The sequence below is a fragment of the Aulonocara stuartgranti genome (genome assembly GCF_965226115.1).
Source record: "Aulonocara stuartgranti genome assembly, chromosome: 4".
Taxonomy (NCBI): domain Eukaryota; kingdom Metazoa; phylum Chordata; class Actinopteri; order Cichliformes; family Cichlidae; genus Aulonocara; species Aulonocara stuartgranti.
In genome coordinates this window covers 24237565-24254365 of record NC_138942.1, presented here as the reverse complement: position 1 = coordinate 24254365, position 16801 = coordinate 24237565, and the positions used below count along the sequence as shown (strand labels likewise).

The following is a 16801-nucleotide window of genomic DNA, read 5'->3' as shown; positions in this document are numbered from 1 at the left end:
AAAACCAAAAAATAATTTTCAAAATAAGAAAAAAGAATCCGGATTTAGCTGTCAACGTGCCAACGTAGGGGCAAATTCTGCACGTTTTATTGCATTAATAATAATAAATATTAATAAATTAAAATAAATAATACTAAACGAGGTAAAAGAAAAAATGCATTTTATTCTTTTATGTGTTATTTGTGGCGTACACAAACAAACATTTTATTTTAAAAAAACCCCACATGTTACAGATAACAGTAAAAATAAATTGAACTGTAGTGACAATAGTCCTCTTTGGACCAACACATTCAGATTTTAATGGTATATAACATCAGTTATATGTGAAACAAAGTTAGGGCAAACAAATGAAACTGGGAGCAATATATACATATATATAATGATCATTTTAACTTGACTTTTAAATAGGACTGGAGCTGTTTTTGGTTTCAGTGCACAAAACTGGAGAAAACATTATTACAATTCCCCTTTAGACATTTGTCTTTGTTTTCAGTGTGCATTTTGTATGTAAACAACATACACTACGGAACTACTTTATTTAATATTATACTGTAATGGGTTGTACTATGATGAGGATTATCCAATAATAGCTTTTCCATTAGTTGCCAGCACATGAACATAGAGTATACTGTATTTGACATTCATACTGTGTGCAAACACTGATATCTAGTTACATTTTGCTACAGTGCCATCGCTGTAACACCCGTTTTTGATTGTTTTCTCAGCTTTGAAGTGTTAAAAACTGTCACACTGGTTCGAAGTCACTGATCTTGGATGTTGAAAGCCTTCTTAAACTCGCTGTCAAATAACTCCCTCAGTTGGTTGCCGATGGCAAGGATTTCTGGATTTCCCTGAAAAAGAAAAACAGCGATTGTCATTATGTTATTTTCAAAACTTCTGTTCTGTTTAAAAAAGTTGTGTTTGTAATCCTAAAGATGTGTCAATGCACCTTTAAGGACCTACAGTAATTGAGGGGAAAAAAAACAATGAGCAAACACTTGGCGGTGGTGGGAAGGAAGAACTCCCTTTTAACAGGAAGAGACTTCCAGCAGAACTGAGAATAAAAGACAGTAAGACAAAAGTTTTCTATTTGAGATCCACTGTGAAATTGCAGGTACCCATGAAATTGGTCAGACCAGGACCCCCAGGGACCCAAATGCAGAAGAAGCACTGCATGGAAGCAAAGGTGAAATAGATGGTAGTTGTTTTGATTATGCCTTGTAAAAGCTGAACAAGGCAATTTGACAAAACTTTGAATGGCAGTCAGAAGAAAGTGAAAGCTTAAAGTCCTGAAAACATTTAACAACACAACACACAGAGTCCCAAAAGAGATACAGAATCACATTTTTTGTCACTATAAGGTGTAATTGAAGTTTCCAAAACTTGCAGTGAATGTAATCTAATTCTTCTTTTTTACATGCAGATGCAAACCTTTTAAAACCATATAAAAAATAAAAACAAGCACTTAATAGACTATTGAGAGCACTGAATGCCATTATCACACTTTCACTAAGAGTTTCTTACCCGGTTGAATGTCGCACAGTTGGCAAAAATAAGCTGGACATCAGAAACAAACTCGCCGACAGTTTGATACTGTTTCTGCTGGAGTTTCTCTGTTACTTTGCCCAGCCACATCGGACTCTTGATAGAAGTGCTGTAGTTTGCCAGCTGTGGGTGAAAGCAGACATCCAGAAAACCAGAGTATTCTAGTCAGAGTTTTACACATATAGTGCTGTGAAAAAGTATTCGCCCCCTTCCTGACTTCTTAGCTTTTTGCAAACTTGGTACACTTACATGCTTTACATCAAAGCTAATTTTAATTTTAGGAAAAGAAAATACAAAATGTTGTTTTTAAACACAGAATTCAGGTTCACTACTGTTCCAAATTTTCAATTTGTGGATAATGATTCTCACAATGGTTTGCTTGAGTCCCAAAGCTTTAAAATTGCTTTGTAACACAGACTGATCAATGTCGATGACTTTGTTTCTCATCCGTTTCTTTAGATCGTAGGATGTTTTGCTTTTTGAGATCATTTTTCCTACTTTTCTCTTTCAGACAAGTTCCATGTAAGTGATTTCTTGATTCAACAGGTCTACCAGCAATTAGTCCTTGGTGCTGCCAGTGAAGCTGAACTGGCTAGTTACCGATTTAACAAGGGAGAGCGGTTACTTTTCACACAGGGCCAGGTAGGTTTGGATTGCTTGTTTGCCTTAATAAATGAAATCATCATTTAAAATCTGCATTTTGCGTTTACTGAGCTTATTGTTGTCTAATATGAAACTCTAACTGATGATCTGAAGTGTGACCAATATGCAAAGGCTAAGATAGCTCACGTTTTCAGTGCACTGCACTTTATTTTCTATGAATGTTTTAAAACTTGATTCTAATGAATAAAAATTGCTTGCTTAAAAAATACTTACATAGCCCATTGGGTCTGGAGAAAACATTTGCTCCTCGTCAGCACTGCGCAGACTCAGGAGGAGATACTGGCATTGCTGTAGATGAAACAACAGAGGGGCAGGTCACAGCAATGTCACAGGGAGACGGGTAGTTAGATGGTTACATGGACAAAGTTGTAGACAGAGAAAATTCTCACCATCATGTGTTGAGATATTTGCTGAGACATCACTGCGTTCACGTCCAGCTGGTCAAGGCAAACGTGATTGGCTCTAAAAACGCAGAATGTGCACAACCAGGGGCTGTCGTCGCTGCACACACATACACACACAGATATATATCAGTCTTAAAAATATAAACCCTTTTGATTGTTGTTTCAATCAGCTATATCCTTTTTATTTTTATCAGCTGAATGTCTTAGCTTCATGTTATCACATAAAACAGGTACATTTTAAAAAAGCAGAACGTATGCCAGGATCATATACAGTAGTGTGTAATTCAATACAATATACATGGATAATAGCAGCACAAATGTTGTTTTAGTAGAAACTGTCCACCTGACTTCAGCTAGTACCAGTTTTAATGTGAAGGTGAAAAACATTAAAACAAAAATCAAAGGAAATGATGTTAAAATTTAACGCTGAGCAAGAATTTAGTTTACAGAACTAGAAGATCTGGAGTAACACTCCACTTATTTGGACTCATGGTACAGGTCAATTTGCAAATGTCCTGTTTTGTTATCTACCAGGTCCAGAAGGAAATATCCTTAGCTCCTTCACTCTCTTTGCCAGCTGGCACCTAACTTTGTCTTTTCATCATAAGACTGTCAGTTTGTTTGGGAAAAAGTACTTCTACTTAAACGACGGAAAAACAATTAAGCAAGTGTGCTATTTTACACTTGCTTAATTGTTAAGAAGTTCACAGACAGCACTGTGCAAAAGTCTTCAGCCACCCCTCATTTAAAAAAAATATTTTTCTGGGAAATAAAGGGAAATAGGGCACGGTGGTTAGCACTGTTGCCGCACAGCAAGAAGGTCCTGAGTTCAATTCCACCATCAGGCCGGAGTCTTTCTGTGTGGAGTTTGCATGTTCTCCCCGTGTTTGCGTGGGATCACTTCGGGTACTCCGGCTTCCTCCCACCGTCCAAAGACATGCAGCTTGTGGGGATAGGTTAATTGGATAATCCAAATTGCCACTAGGTGTGAATGTGAGTGTGAATGGTTGTCTGTCCCTGTGTGTTGGCCCTGCGACAGACTGGCGACCTGTCCAGGGTGTACCCCACCTCTTGCCCTATGACAGCTGGGATAGTCTCCAGCACCCTCTGCGACCCTGAAAAGGATAAGCGGAAGCGAATGGATGGATGGATGGATGGATAAAGGGAAACAGATGCAGAGATTTGGAGAATAATTTTTGACTGTCTTTAATTCGGTTTTCTGTCAAGCTGATCACACACTGCTTCACTAATGTTGAAGTCCGAGCTCTGGGGAGGCCAAGACTGTGTGTGGTGGTTTTGTTTTATGTTTTTTATTCAGGTATGCTTTTACTGCATTGGCAGTGTGTTTGTGATCACTGTCATGCTGAAAAATGATGCTGCTCCTGATGAGATGCTTTCCAGATTCCATCTGACCGTACTTTTTTGTGTTTATAATTCCTCATTTTCACAAGACTCCCAGCACCACTGGATGAACTGCATCCCCAGAGCCTCCACCATGTTTTACATTTAGCTGTAGATGTTCAGTGTTGGACCCTCTCATTCTCCTCCATAAATAAGACAACGATTTGGACCAAAAATATCAATGACATTATTATATAAGACCTTTTGCCACTAAATTTCAATCCAGTTCTTGTGTAAACTGGCATACCTCAGCCTTTCCCCCCATTTTCCCTTTGTTTAGTGTGGATTCTTCAGTAAACCTGGAAAACTGTTGCTCCAGGCCAATTTAAAACATTACAAGAAAGTCTGGTTCATTGAAAGAAAATCATACAGAAATGAGAAGTGGCTCGAGACTTTTGCACAGAGCTGTAGGGATATTCATTAGTGCTGCTTTAAAATGCTGAGTTCAGTTCAGTTGCAGGACTGTATAATGGGAGCATTTCTTTCACCCTGTTAAAGCTGATTAGGTTTCTTTCCTGCCAATGCATTCTGTGTTGATACGACAAATTCATGCAGGTTTAAAATATAAGAGACTCAAACAAAACATACAAAAGGACAAAAGAGAAACAGCTGATTTGAAAAATATTTTTTAAATGGCTGCTCTCCCAGTAAGGCTCACTTCAGAATGATGTCGTCCACATGTGGCAGGTGGCATTTCTGGTGGAAGGATCGTGGGCATTCCTCGCACACTACCAGCTCTTGGTCTTCTTCTTCGTTTTTACAGATGCAACAGTCGTCATCGTTTTTCTCATTCTCCTGGCAACACAGACAATAAATCACAGAAAATCTGTTTGTACACAAAACTGCTCCAAAGCGCCTTTCAGACCCAGGAGATGTAAAATTGCTGACTTCATCAAACGGTAACTTATAACTGCCATCTATAAATTAAGAACACAGCACCGCCACAGCACACATTCACAATAGGTAATCGGCCATGCATGAGGCCATGTTATTACTGTTACTTTTGAGAGGCCACATCTCACGTGTGGTTACAGTAATGCATAATCATAAACACTTTAGTAGATTTCAGCCAGTAGGTGAGACCAGACTTTTACTTATAGCTAAATGAAATAGCTTAAGTACTGTAATGGAGAGTGATGGCTTCATAACAAATTATTTTTCATCTGCGTAGTGACAGTGTAACTGCAGATCTATCTGAAGTGAAGATGAGACTCACTGTCTTTTACTTTTTTATTAATCCTGTAGAATTTAATCCACCTCTGCTGTGCCTTGTTGGTAAATGAGCTCTCTTTCTTTGGAAGCACTCATGGATTGATCTGTAGGTATATAAAAACTCAGAGGAAGGGACTACTGCAATCGGCTGCATCAAGCTTCAGCTCCTATTAAAGTTTTGTCAAAACCAGGATTAGGCTGAATCCATTATTGGTCAGTAGAGCTGGGCGATATGAGATTTTTTCATATCACGATATGTTTTTTTCATTTCAGGCGATAACGATATCTATCACGATATAAGCCAAATAACTATATTTGTAAGATTTAAATGTGCCGTTGCTCACAAGTAAAATGTGAAATAATCAGCAGCTTGTTTTTAAATATTTATTTCCCATAATAAGTTCAACAGGGTAGATGTACTTAAGGAACATGAGACTTTTTCAGCTAAATAAAGGCAAATATTGCAAACTACACAAAAGGCAGCCGCTAAAGCGTTTAAGTTTCAAAATAGAACAAATGAAACAGACTAAACTGTCAATTCCACTTAGAAACAAAATATTAATTCTAAAAATAAATCTTAGTTTGTTTTACAGAAGAACAGACAAAACTGACTAACTTTTGTCAATATCAAATAAACTGAGAACTAAAAGGAAATTCTCAATCTCTCCTTGTTGTATAGCTGAGCTTTTCAAACAGCTTTAACAGTTACTTTAGTCTGACAAAAGCCGAATGACGAATTAGCGCTTCCAGTCAGAGACTGAGGCTACGTCCACACGTACACGGGTGTTTTTGAAAACGGAGATTTTCCGTTTTCGTTTTGAAAAATAATCCCGTCCACACATAAAGGCAGAAATGAAGGAAAACGCTGCTATGAACATGCCAAAGCAGCAGGTGGCGCTAGATTCCTAACCGTGCAGAAATGTTGGCCAATCAGAAGTCTAGAAGCCTCGGTGGGAAAAAGTAAACAAAGCTGGGGCATAGAAGCAGAACCGAGTCGTATGTGTGGAGGGACAGTAACTGTGTGTATATGTAAGCATTTAAACACTGCAGAGAGTAGAATTAACAGTAACAGTATTGTAGAAATTCATTTCACCGAAACAATAACGTGGCGCACAGTGTGACGCATGCACCAGTTTATTGTATTTCCAGACTTGCTTTCGGCACAATTTACAGTGCACGCTACTCTGTTTTTTGTCAGACTTGAAATAGCCGAAATACCTTCACACTACGGAACTTCTATGGCTCTTCCGTTCGACAATCTCTCCGGCATTGGAACCATCATCTGTTTTCTCTTCGGTCACGCTCGGTTGATTTTTCTAGTCGGCACACTCATTTCCTCCATTATGCGCTGGCTCCATTACCCGCTGGCTGCTTCCCAAACAAACACACGTGCGGCTTGGCACTTGTGCTGTACGTAACAAGTCACGCGACGTGACGCTGCGGCTGTGATTGGTTCGGCTCTGCGCTACTGAATTTGGATCGGCTGACCTTTTTTTTTTTTTTTCTTTTTTTTAAGAGGACAAGAGCGGCGAGGTCTATCGCGATAGCTTAATTTCTCTATCGAGTAAAAGTTATATCGCGATACATATCGTTATCGTTCTATCGCCCAGCTCTATTGGTCAGACTCATTAATCTGACCTGTCACAGATTTTTCGTTTAATGCGGTAAAGGCTTTGCCACGTAAAGTCCATTTTTAAGGCCCTTCAGTGTCTGATGGATGTGAAATTGCACAGCAGAGTGAATAATGAAAAATCCAAAGGTATTTTGGAGATGTCCGCGTGCTCCTCTGGTCAGCGTTGGTGCGGAAATGTAGAAAGGTCTTAATTTTTAGACTTTAATCCATTTGCAAGCATTTTTTTACAAAGTTGTGCTCTGTTAAAAGCAACAAGTAAATGTCTGGTCTGACCCACTGAATGTACAGTAAAGTGACCGAGGGCAGAGAATATCCATTAAGTTGCTGTCAGAAAGAGAAGGAGTCCCACTCCTGTATGTGATGTTAGGCTACAAATACAACTAAACTCTAAATTGGGGTTGGAATCGCATATTTCTGCACCAGAACAAGATAACTGAGAGAGGAAAAAAGTTTCTTGTTTGTCGAATTATACTACAGATTTAGAGACAGATTTTGTACTATTTAGAAAAAACAGCATTGTGCAAGAAAGTATTTTTCAAACCAGTGTAGCATGAGGAAATGCCACTTGTCTGAAACTTACCAGGTCTTCAGGATCTGGTTTACACAGAGGGCAAGCACACAGAAGGGAATGAATCTTCAAGATCTCTGCCTGAAAGAGACAAAGTAACAATGTATTCATTTTTCAATCATAAGTTCTCACTTTTGGTTTAACAAAGCTTGTAACGCTCATATTGACTAAAGTTGCTCTTGGGTTTACAGGTGAGACACAGTTTCATGCAAAAAAAATTGTTAAGTCCTGTAATTTTTTGGGCACGAGTGGCAACTTCAAAATTATAATTCAAAAAGATCCTACAAAACCAAACTGGCACTGACCCAATTCATTTTTCCTGAATTAGCCCCTAATTGTCTTTATATTCTTTATTATTTGTTCATTCTCTATAGCTGGTGTTAATAGTAACAGAAGAGTCTTTGGTTCTGCTGTACGGTGCTGAAACATTGATGTGCATTTGGTGTGTGCTTAGGGCTAACTGTGGTTGTTCATCAAAATGCCACCACATGTTAGCTTTCTGCATTTGGATAGGGATGGGTATCGTTTAGGTTTTATCCGATACCGGTGCCAAATCGGTACTTTTGAAACGGTGCCGGTGCTCAAACCGGTGCTTAAAGAATGGAGAACACAAAATTGGTCCAAAAACCTCTCATGTTCAGCTGTTTTTTGTAAAAATATAACAATGTTAGCCTTTTCTGCAGCTATGGGGCATATATGGTATCACTCTTGGCTGGAAGCAGTGCTTAAACAATGGAAAAAACACAAACTTTGTCCAAAAACCTCTCATGTTTAACTGTTTTCCACTTTTTCTTTGGTCATTTTAGCCTTTTTAGCCAGGGTGAAGGGACTATCTGCCATTAAACAAGAAGACAGCCGCATGTAGCTATGATGATGTTTGCTAGTTCACCTTACATGCATTAATGTAATAACGTGGTGAGCCTACTCAACGTAAATTAGCTACTCACGCAGAGAAGAACGGCTGCTGCTGCCTTCATCATCCGTCATCATTTCTGCTACACTGGCAGGGCTAGGGGCCAGGACTCTCCTCTTCGTGTTTTTGGGGGATGTTGCATAACAGGCAACCCACCCGCAGTAGATGTGCTCGGTGTGAGGTCTCGCAGCAAGCTATCAAATACGGCGCATTTCTGGGCTTTTAAAAAAAACGCTATGCGTCGCCAGGTGTTTCATCGGATTTGAGGTGTTACCTCCTTTGACAGTATCACAGTATCAGCTTAAAGCACTTGTTGCAGGCTGCTGAGTTTGCATATTTTGCTATGAAGTACAGCCAGACTTTTGACCGCTTCGCCTTGGACATTTTTAATCTGTAGCTCTGCTCTAACAGAACGTACGTACCTGGCCCCGCCTACTATCCTCGGAAACGTAAAATGATTGGCTAGAATCTAAAGTGTATCACAGCTCAGGAAAAAAAAGCACCGAAATAAAGCACCGAAATGTGCGCTGCTTTTCGGTCTGGTTACTACCGTTTATGTCAGAACCGGTGCCATCATGGCACCGGACACCGGTACCCATCCCTACATTTGGATATATATTTTTACCATATTAGCTGCTTGAAGATTGATGACCGCAAATAAATATGAGTCAAAATGTAAAGATTGTAATCTTGAAGTGTAATTTTCCTCCCTCATTCTCACAGAGTACCTCACAAAAGTACCCAAAGGCGTAGAGATAAATTGCGGTGAACTAGGAACCTGCAGTGTAAACACACCTCCATGAGAGCACTCAGAGGTTTTCCATCCCATCTGATGTCTTTCTTCCAGGAAACATTTGTCGGACCAGATTCCTTACAAAAGTCCACTGGGGTCATCCAGCTTGTCTCAGTACGAATACTCTTGCCAAGTGTCCCTAGAGGGAGAAAAACATTTTGAGAAGAAAGTTCCTACAGCTTAACTAAAATCTTGTACGGAAGCCCCAAATGCAATTTCATTGTTCTCTGACAATGACAATAAATAAATAAATACCAAATACTAAATCTTTCCATTTAATTCAATTCAAAGTAGCATTTAGCAGCACCTGGATGCTACTTATCCTCTTAATTCCAATGGATGTAATCAGAGTGTACTTTGTTTTTTTAAAGAACTGTTTAAACTTTTTCAAATGACTGTATCTGTATCACAGTACATTCTTTTTTTAAGATACCTGATGCAAAACGTTTTTTGTGTAACGTCCCAGCTAAACCACCACATGTAACTTTGAACACTTTGGTGTTGGAAAGACCAGCCTCTGGCTGCTGCACCGTCTGCTCTTCTGCCTCTTCTTCATCTAAAACAGACACGTTATGAAGATAATATGTAACACAACCATGCGTATCTAAAAGAGCTTCCATCATAAATATTACACTGTAGAAACCAGCACCTGTGGTGGGTTCATCACTTGATGAATCCTGGTCTTCCTCGTCATCTTCTTCTTTCTCCGACTCTAAAAAAGAGGATTTTATCCATGAAAACAAGCGGGAAAGAAGCTTGCCTTGCCTGTGCATGTTTGTCTTACACATGTATATTTTAAATTCAGAGTTTTATGAATATAAATATGTGCACGATATTAATAGAATGCCAGAAAAGATTTTAGTGACAATCATTATGCTCAGAGAGAAACTAGAATCACTGCCTCGCGGCTGTATGCCTTCACCCATTAATATTCTTGTTTTTCATTTTGGATCTTAATGGTAGCTGTTCCTCATCCAAGTTGAGGGTCTAAGGAGAAACAATGTTGTTTTCTGTACAGATTGGAAGCTCCTTGAGGCAAATTTCAGTTTTCTGATATAAGGATACAAAAATAAAATTGTTTTGACTTCAGTTCGTTGGGCTTTTCCAGTTCTGCTCTGTTTCTATTATACTGGAGCATAAAGGGGGGGGGGGGGGGGGGGGTTATAAATGTCTGCAGTGCCTGCCTGCCTCAATTGATGCCATTAGTTTTAAATGCTTTAATATTTAATGTGAGATAACAGAAGCTCTTGTAGCAGCCAGTGGGAAAGTGGGCTTATATGCTGTTAAGAACACTCACGTTTGATAAAAATCGGTGTTTTTGCAGTAATAGAACAAACCTGTGGTTGCTTCTTCGAGTGAGAACAATATTTTCTTGGCCTAGCAGCAAAAAAAGAAGCACGTGGCTTAGATTAGAAAAAAATAAAACAAACTAATTTACTTCTGAGTAAGAAATACCCTACCAGTCAAAATCTGGACACACAATTTTCATGTAATGGTTTTTCTTTACTTTTACTACTTTCTACATCATAGATACAAACTGAAGACATCAAATATATGAACCAAGATCAATGGGATTATGTAGCAAAGAAAAAAAAGATATATAACTCTAAATATGATTTCTATTTTAGATTCCTCAAAGTAGCCACCCTTTGCTTTGTTGACAGGATTGCAAACCTTTGGCCTTCTCTCAATGAGCTTCATGATCGAATCACCTGAAATGGTTTTCATTTCACAGGTGTGACTTGTCAGGGTTCATTTGTGGATCAGTTGTGTTGTGCAGAAGTCAGGTTGGTACACAGCTGACAGCCCTCTTTGACAACTGTTAGAATTGATATTATGGCAGTGTCCCCAAAAGCAGTCACAAAAACCATCAAGTGCTACGATGAAAGTTGCTCACATGAGGACCGCCGCAGGAAAGGATGCCCAAGAGTCACCTCTGCTGCTGAGGATAAATTCATCCGAGTCACCAGCATCACAAATTAGAGCGCAGATTAATGCCACACAGAGTTCCAGTAGCAGAGACATCTCTACATCAGCTGTTCAGAGACTGCATTAATCAGGCCTTTATGGTCAAATAGCTGCTAAGAAACCACTACTGAGGAAAATCAACAAGCAGAAGAGATTGTTTGGGCCAAGAAACACAAGGAGTGGACATTAACCAGTGGAAATCTGTGCTTTGGTCCGATGAGTCCAATTTTGGGATCTTTGATTCCACCCGCCATGTCTTTGTGCGATGCAGAAAAGGTGAACGGATGGTCTCTACATGCATGGTTCCCACCTTGAAACATGGAGGAGGTGTGATGGTGTGGGGGGGCTTTGCTGGTGACGCTGTTGAGGATTTATTCAAAATTTAAGACACACTGAACCCGCATAGCTGCTACAGCATCATACAGCGACATGCCATCCCATCTGGTTTGCGTTTAGTTGGACCATAACTTTTTCTTTAACTGGACAATGACCCCAAACACACCTCCAGGATGTGTAAGGGCAATTTGACAAGAATGATGGAGTGCTGCACCAGATGGCCTGGTCTCCACAGTCACCTGACCTAAACCCAATCCAGATGGTTTGGGATGAGATGGAGCGCAGAGTGAAGGCAAAAGGGCCAACAAGCACTCAGCATCTCTGGGAACTCCTTCAAGACTGTTGGAAGACCATTTCAGGTGACGACCTCATGAAGCTCATAGAGAGAATGCCAAGAGTGTGCAAAGCACAAAGATTAAAATAAATTATAAAACAAGCTTTGAGTAATTTCACACTTTTTTGTTTACTACATAATTTCACGTGTTCATTCATAGTTTTCATGCCTTCAGTGAGAATCTGCAATGTAAATAGTCATGAAAATAAAGAAAAACATTAAATGAGAACGTGTGTTCAAACTTTTGAGTGGTAGTATATACATCTGTTTTTACTTTTTTATTTCCTCCTTTGTAGGCCACTGTTTTCAGGTGACCCTCCTGTGAAAAATGACAAAAACAAAATAAGTGAAATTCACACTGGAAACTGCTGGAACATTGATCAAATAAGTTCAGATTTTCTTTTTGACAAACCTTTATAAGCTTTCCCAGCGGCGTCCCCCCACATCGAATGCTCAGCTTCCAGTTCTTGCAGCTCTGCTTTCCTGCAAACCTCTCAAACTCACCTGGAGCAAACCACTGCTTATTAGCCAGAATGCACTTCTCTCCTAAGAGATGCAGAGGAGGAGGAATTCAAAGAAATGTTTTACACACGCAGAGTTTAAATCTCAGTCATAAATGATCTCTTGTTATCTCCCAACTGCCGCTTTTTCTAGCTTGTACATTTTTCTATTATTTCACAGCTGTTGAACAAAGAACATGCAGCTGCAGTAGACTGCAATGCAACAATGAAAAGACTTTGCTTATCTGACCTTTAGCCAGTTTGTCACGTTGTAGCGTTCCCGACATCTGTCCGCACGTCACAGGCAGCTGGGACTTGTAGAGGGGCCAGGTCCAAATTTCACCCTTCTCTCCCTTCTTCATGGGAGGAGCTGAGAAATACAAAATGTTATAAATGCCGATTCAAACATGCTGCAGTGTAGTCAATATACATGTTGTGGCTTTGGAAAAGACATGACCACATTCCCTCAGACATCTTGCAGTGAACGCTGCAGGTGTAGAAGCAAGAAGGGCTGTGGCTATGCTCCAGTTTTATAGAACTGAGTGAGGCCTGTATCCATCTTGGCAGGGAGTCAAACATGTTCCGGTTCATACTGACCACTTGGGAGGTACCTTTCCACGGATTCAGGAGAATGATTGGAAGAACCAGAGTTCCTTTTTTGAAGTTGGTCAACTGAAGGTTAATGTAGAGCTTGATTATTGTGGTATTCTCCACCTGCTATAACACTATTTACTCAGATGGAGTAGAGGAGCTGTAATGGTGTAACTTTGTACAAAACATCAGAGAAGAGACAATTCCACTTCCAACATAAAGAGAAAGTAATGAACATATGACAACTCTATGCAGTCCTGTGAATAACTCGAGCCCACAGTTCATTGAGGTTTGCGGACATTTGTTTATGCACAGCTGTCTTAATTTCCCACCACACCAACATTTCAATCACGTTGAGGTCTGGACTTTGACCAGTCCGTCGCAACACCTTCATGCTCTGCTAGTTTAGCCATTCTGTTGTATATTTGCTGCTGTGGTTGGGATCATTGTCATATTGCATGACCCAGTTTCAGCCAAGCTTTAACTGTCAGACAGATGGTCTCACATTTGACTCGAGGACACTTTGGTATACGAAGGAGTTCATGGTCGACTCAATAATGGCAAAGTCCAGGCCCAGGTCCACCAAATGATCATCCCTTCACCACATACCAACTGTGATTGACAGCTGAGGTGAATTTTGGTTTTCTCTAAATGTGCATTATGGTCAAACATCTCCATTTGGTCTGATTTGTCCAAATGACATTGTTCCAGAAGTCATGTATTTGTAACCTTTCGAACCTAAGTCATGTTGCCATGTTCTTTTTCAAGAGAAGAGGCTTTGTTTTTGGTTGGGTCTAGCCTGGGGTAGAACCAGGGTACTTTACCCCAGTGAGAGCTGCTAAAGGTTAGAGGATGAGAGATGTCTTTTTAACTGTATAACTCCTGTTGGCATATAGTCACGCTGAGAACAGTAAAGCATAAGTGAGGAGTAACTTACTGAAACATATTTTCTTGGACTTCTTCTGAGCCGAGGTAGACAGGCCTGATGGGCCAGGCTGCTCATCCTCCTCATCACATATGCTCTTGCTATACTTCCTCTTCTTTTTCACTGAGTTTTCTTTCCTCACCTCTTCTTCTGAATGTTCAGTTTTTTCCTTTTCACCGTTGTCTTCCGTTTCAACTTTCTCAGGCAATTGTGTGTCAAAATGGTAAGACCCTGAAATTACATTGAAGTCCAAGAACATAATAAATATCTAATAGAGGCCAAACAACTTCTACAGGTCAATTTCAAAGTCTCAGTACATAGCATGCCCACTTGCTAACAAGGTTTTATATAGTCTAAATTACAACATATTAGCTGTTACAAGATGAGTCTTCACATAGACAGAGGTTCTCTTTGACTGGTTACAAGCCTATCAAATTATTTTTAGTCCTGCAAAGGCATTAATGCCACCACAAAACTCTCATCTTAAAGTAGATGACATATTATTCCTTTCAGATTTCTTTGGCCAATTCTTTGCTTTATCAATTAACTTGTCAGAGACACAAACATACTTATTATAAAGTCATTAAGAGCATCATGAAATAGAAATATCTTACCGTCCATGAGGCTTTTGCGCAGCATTTGCAGTTTGGGGTTGTGGCTCAGGACAGTTTCCTTGAAGGCACACTTCCAGAACAGTTTGATGTGCTCTGACTTTTTTTCCTCGAACCAGTCCAGGATATCATAAAGGCCCTTCTCTTTTTTCTTCATTCGACTCACCTTCTGCACACACAGTATCGAGAAAATTATTATTGAGCTGTTTAGCCTAGGATTCAGTAAGTAAATACCAACATACTGTCGTTTTCACAAAGTGTCTATGATAGTAGATTTAGAAAAAACTGCCCCTATGAAAAAAGTATGATGTTTATGTTTGCCACTCCAATAATGGTGATTGGATTGATTATATGTGATTATTTAGGAGAGGGCGTTTCCTTCTCTGAATAAGCTGCTGTTTTTTGCGTCACAATGGGGACCTATATTTACGTAAGGTGGAGTACTGTGCAAAAATCGTGACCCACCTTTCATTACTTTATATTTTATTTCCAAGGAGACAGTCTTTTTTGTTTTTTTTTTAACCGGCCTTGATCAATAGTTTCAAAAATTATAAAGTTTTACTTTGGACATTGCCTCCTTTCTTGCCAATTTTCATTCCAGTCCTTGCATCTGACCTTTTTCAGAGGAATGCTTTTATTATTTGTTAAGCCACTTAACACTGACCCATGAATCATTCAAGCATAAAAAAATCCACCTAACTCAAGGGATGAAGCAGAGTTATGTCTGTACACAACAGAAAACTTAGCAAAGAACTCATTTTAAATTGTGCTGTGCAATATGTCCTTAAAAGATTTGACAAAACTGACCAAGTGGAAGAAAATTAAGGAAGCAGTAGGTCTAAAGAACTATCTACAGCAGATGAACCTGAAAAACTGTAGTTTGGAAAAAACATTTCAGTTAGTGGTGTTTGCAATCTTGCCAAAATTGATGGAGTTACTATGGCTTCATTTTTCAGGATGATAATGATCCCGAACACACTGTCAGTGCAGTAAAAGCGTACCTGGATAGAAAAACACACAGTGGAACACTGTTAGTCGTGGATTGGCCTCCCCAGACCCTGGACGTCAATATTATTGATCATCTTGACCGTTATACTCGGTGTATTTCCTTTTATGTTTGCACATTCAAATAAATCTACAAACTTATTTCCCATTTTCTCCGCAAAATTTGGAAAAACGACGCGTGACTTAAGACTTTTCCAGACTACAGATTTTATTTCATTTTAATCTGTTTTTAATAACTGGCTCTGGTTGTGAAAATGCCTTCTTTTTTAGTAAATAGCAGTGTGAGTTACAGGCGAATGTCAATTCGCAGTGTCTTGATGATCCGGTAAGTAAATCCCAAAAAGTTGATTCTGTTCATTCCGTGTTGCTAGTCTCAGTCAGGCAAAGGTAGGCTAAGGCTGAGAAAACCTGCAGTCAGCTGAGACTGAAGAAGTTCAGATAAACAGAATCAGCTTTTTGGGGTCAGTTCGCCGTATTTCCCTTGTTTGAAATCGACGCTTCATGTGTACCAACAACTCTGACGTAATCATGTATCACTTCCGCTGTTCACTTCCCGCTCTCTCATTAACGTCCTATTCAAATAGCACTCGCCTGAAATGACTGTAACGAGGTTGATAACAAATGCGTAACCTTTCCACTTGAGCTCCTCACCTTGAAACGGTCTTCCGAGATCAGGTTGTAATCCTTGAGCTTGCAGAGGAAGATGACCGGGCTTTCCATGCAAGAAATTTCTGTTTTATTGCAGTGTAAAAAGCGCAGCATTTCCTCCAACTCCAGGAAATCCAGCGGATCCATCGATGGTCTGTTCTCCCTACTCTTCTACAAAACTGTGCCAGTTCCCAAGAGATCGCACTCACTTATCACCCCGATGTGATATTAGAGCTGCAGCACAGAAATAAAGCGCTGCATTCGTGGACCTTGTGCCGTTTAACAGGTAACAATAAACTCCTCACAGGTCTCGTCACCCTGCTCCACCGTTTACATGCGCGCACAGTGAAACTCAATCCAAGTTTATGTAAAACAAAAAATCACAATGTTGAGTAGATGCAGACATAAGCGGAAGTTTTCCCTCTACGGGTCAAAGTGTCTGATCTGGGAAATACTGGTTTCTCGGTTCCTCCTCTCAGTGACGTTTGGAAAGTGAAACCTTTTTCTAGCGCTCTTCTGTCGGCTCACCAAAAACTGCAGACCGTGCGCATTTCTGAGATTTATTATCCCCCCTTTAAATTATAGCCATGCTTATTTTTAAAGTAGACCCGAGACTAACAGTCTGTGGGCGAAACAAATCAAACTCATTCCTGAGCGTCTGACACGAAGAGACAAAAGGGGGATTCATTAAGGTCGCCCACAGTGAGTAACAGTGCGAAATTCAACAGCCTCTTTGATAAAACAATGAGCA

At 39.8% G+C, this 16801-nt stretch overlaps 1 protein-coding gene across 1 annotated transcript; it reads right to left on the bottom strand.

Annotated features, from left to right (window-relative positions):
• Positions 1–143: 143 nt before the first annotated feature.
• sp100.1 (SP110 nuclear antigen, tandem duplicate 1) lies at positions 144–16500 on the bottom strand. Its single transcript, XM_082529805.1, has 16 exons — positions 16054–16500; positions 14401–14566; positions 13799–14017; positions 12521–12640; positions 12183–12316; positions 12045–12089; positions 10470–10509; positions 9782–9844; positions 9566–9688; positions 9135–9271; positions 7439–7507; positions 4672–4808; positions 2598–2709; positions 2422–2496; positions 1525–1668; positions 144–851 (listed from the first exon to the last, which is right to left on the bottom strand). The coding sequence occupies exons 1-16, from the start codon at positions 16195–16197 to the stop codon at positions 762–764; spliced, it is 1818 nt and encodes a 605-aa protein (XP_082385931.1). The 5' UTR covers positions 16198–16500; the 3' UTR covers positions 144–761.
• Between the last annotated feature and the right edge of the window lie 301 nt (positions 16501–16801).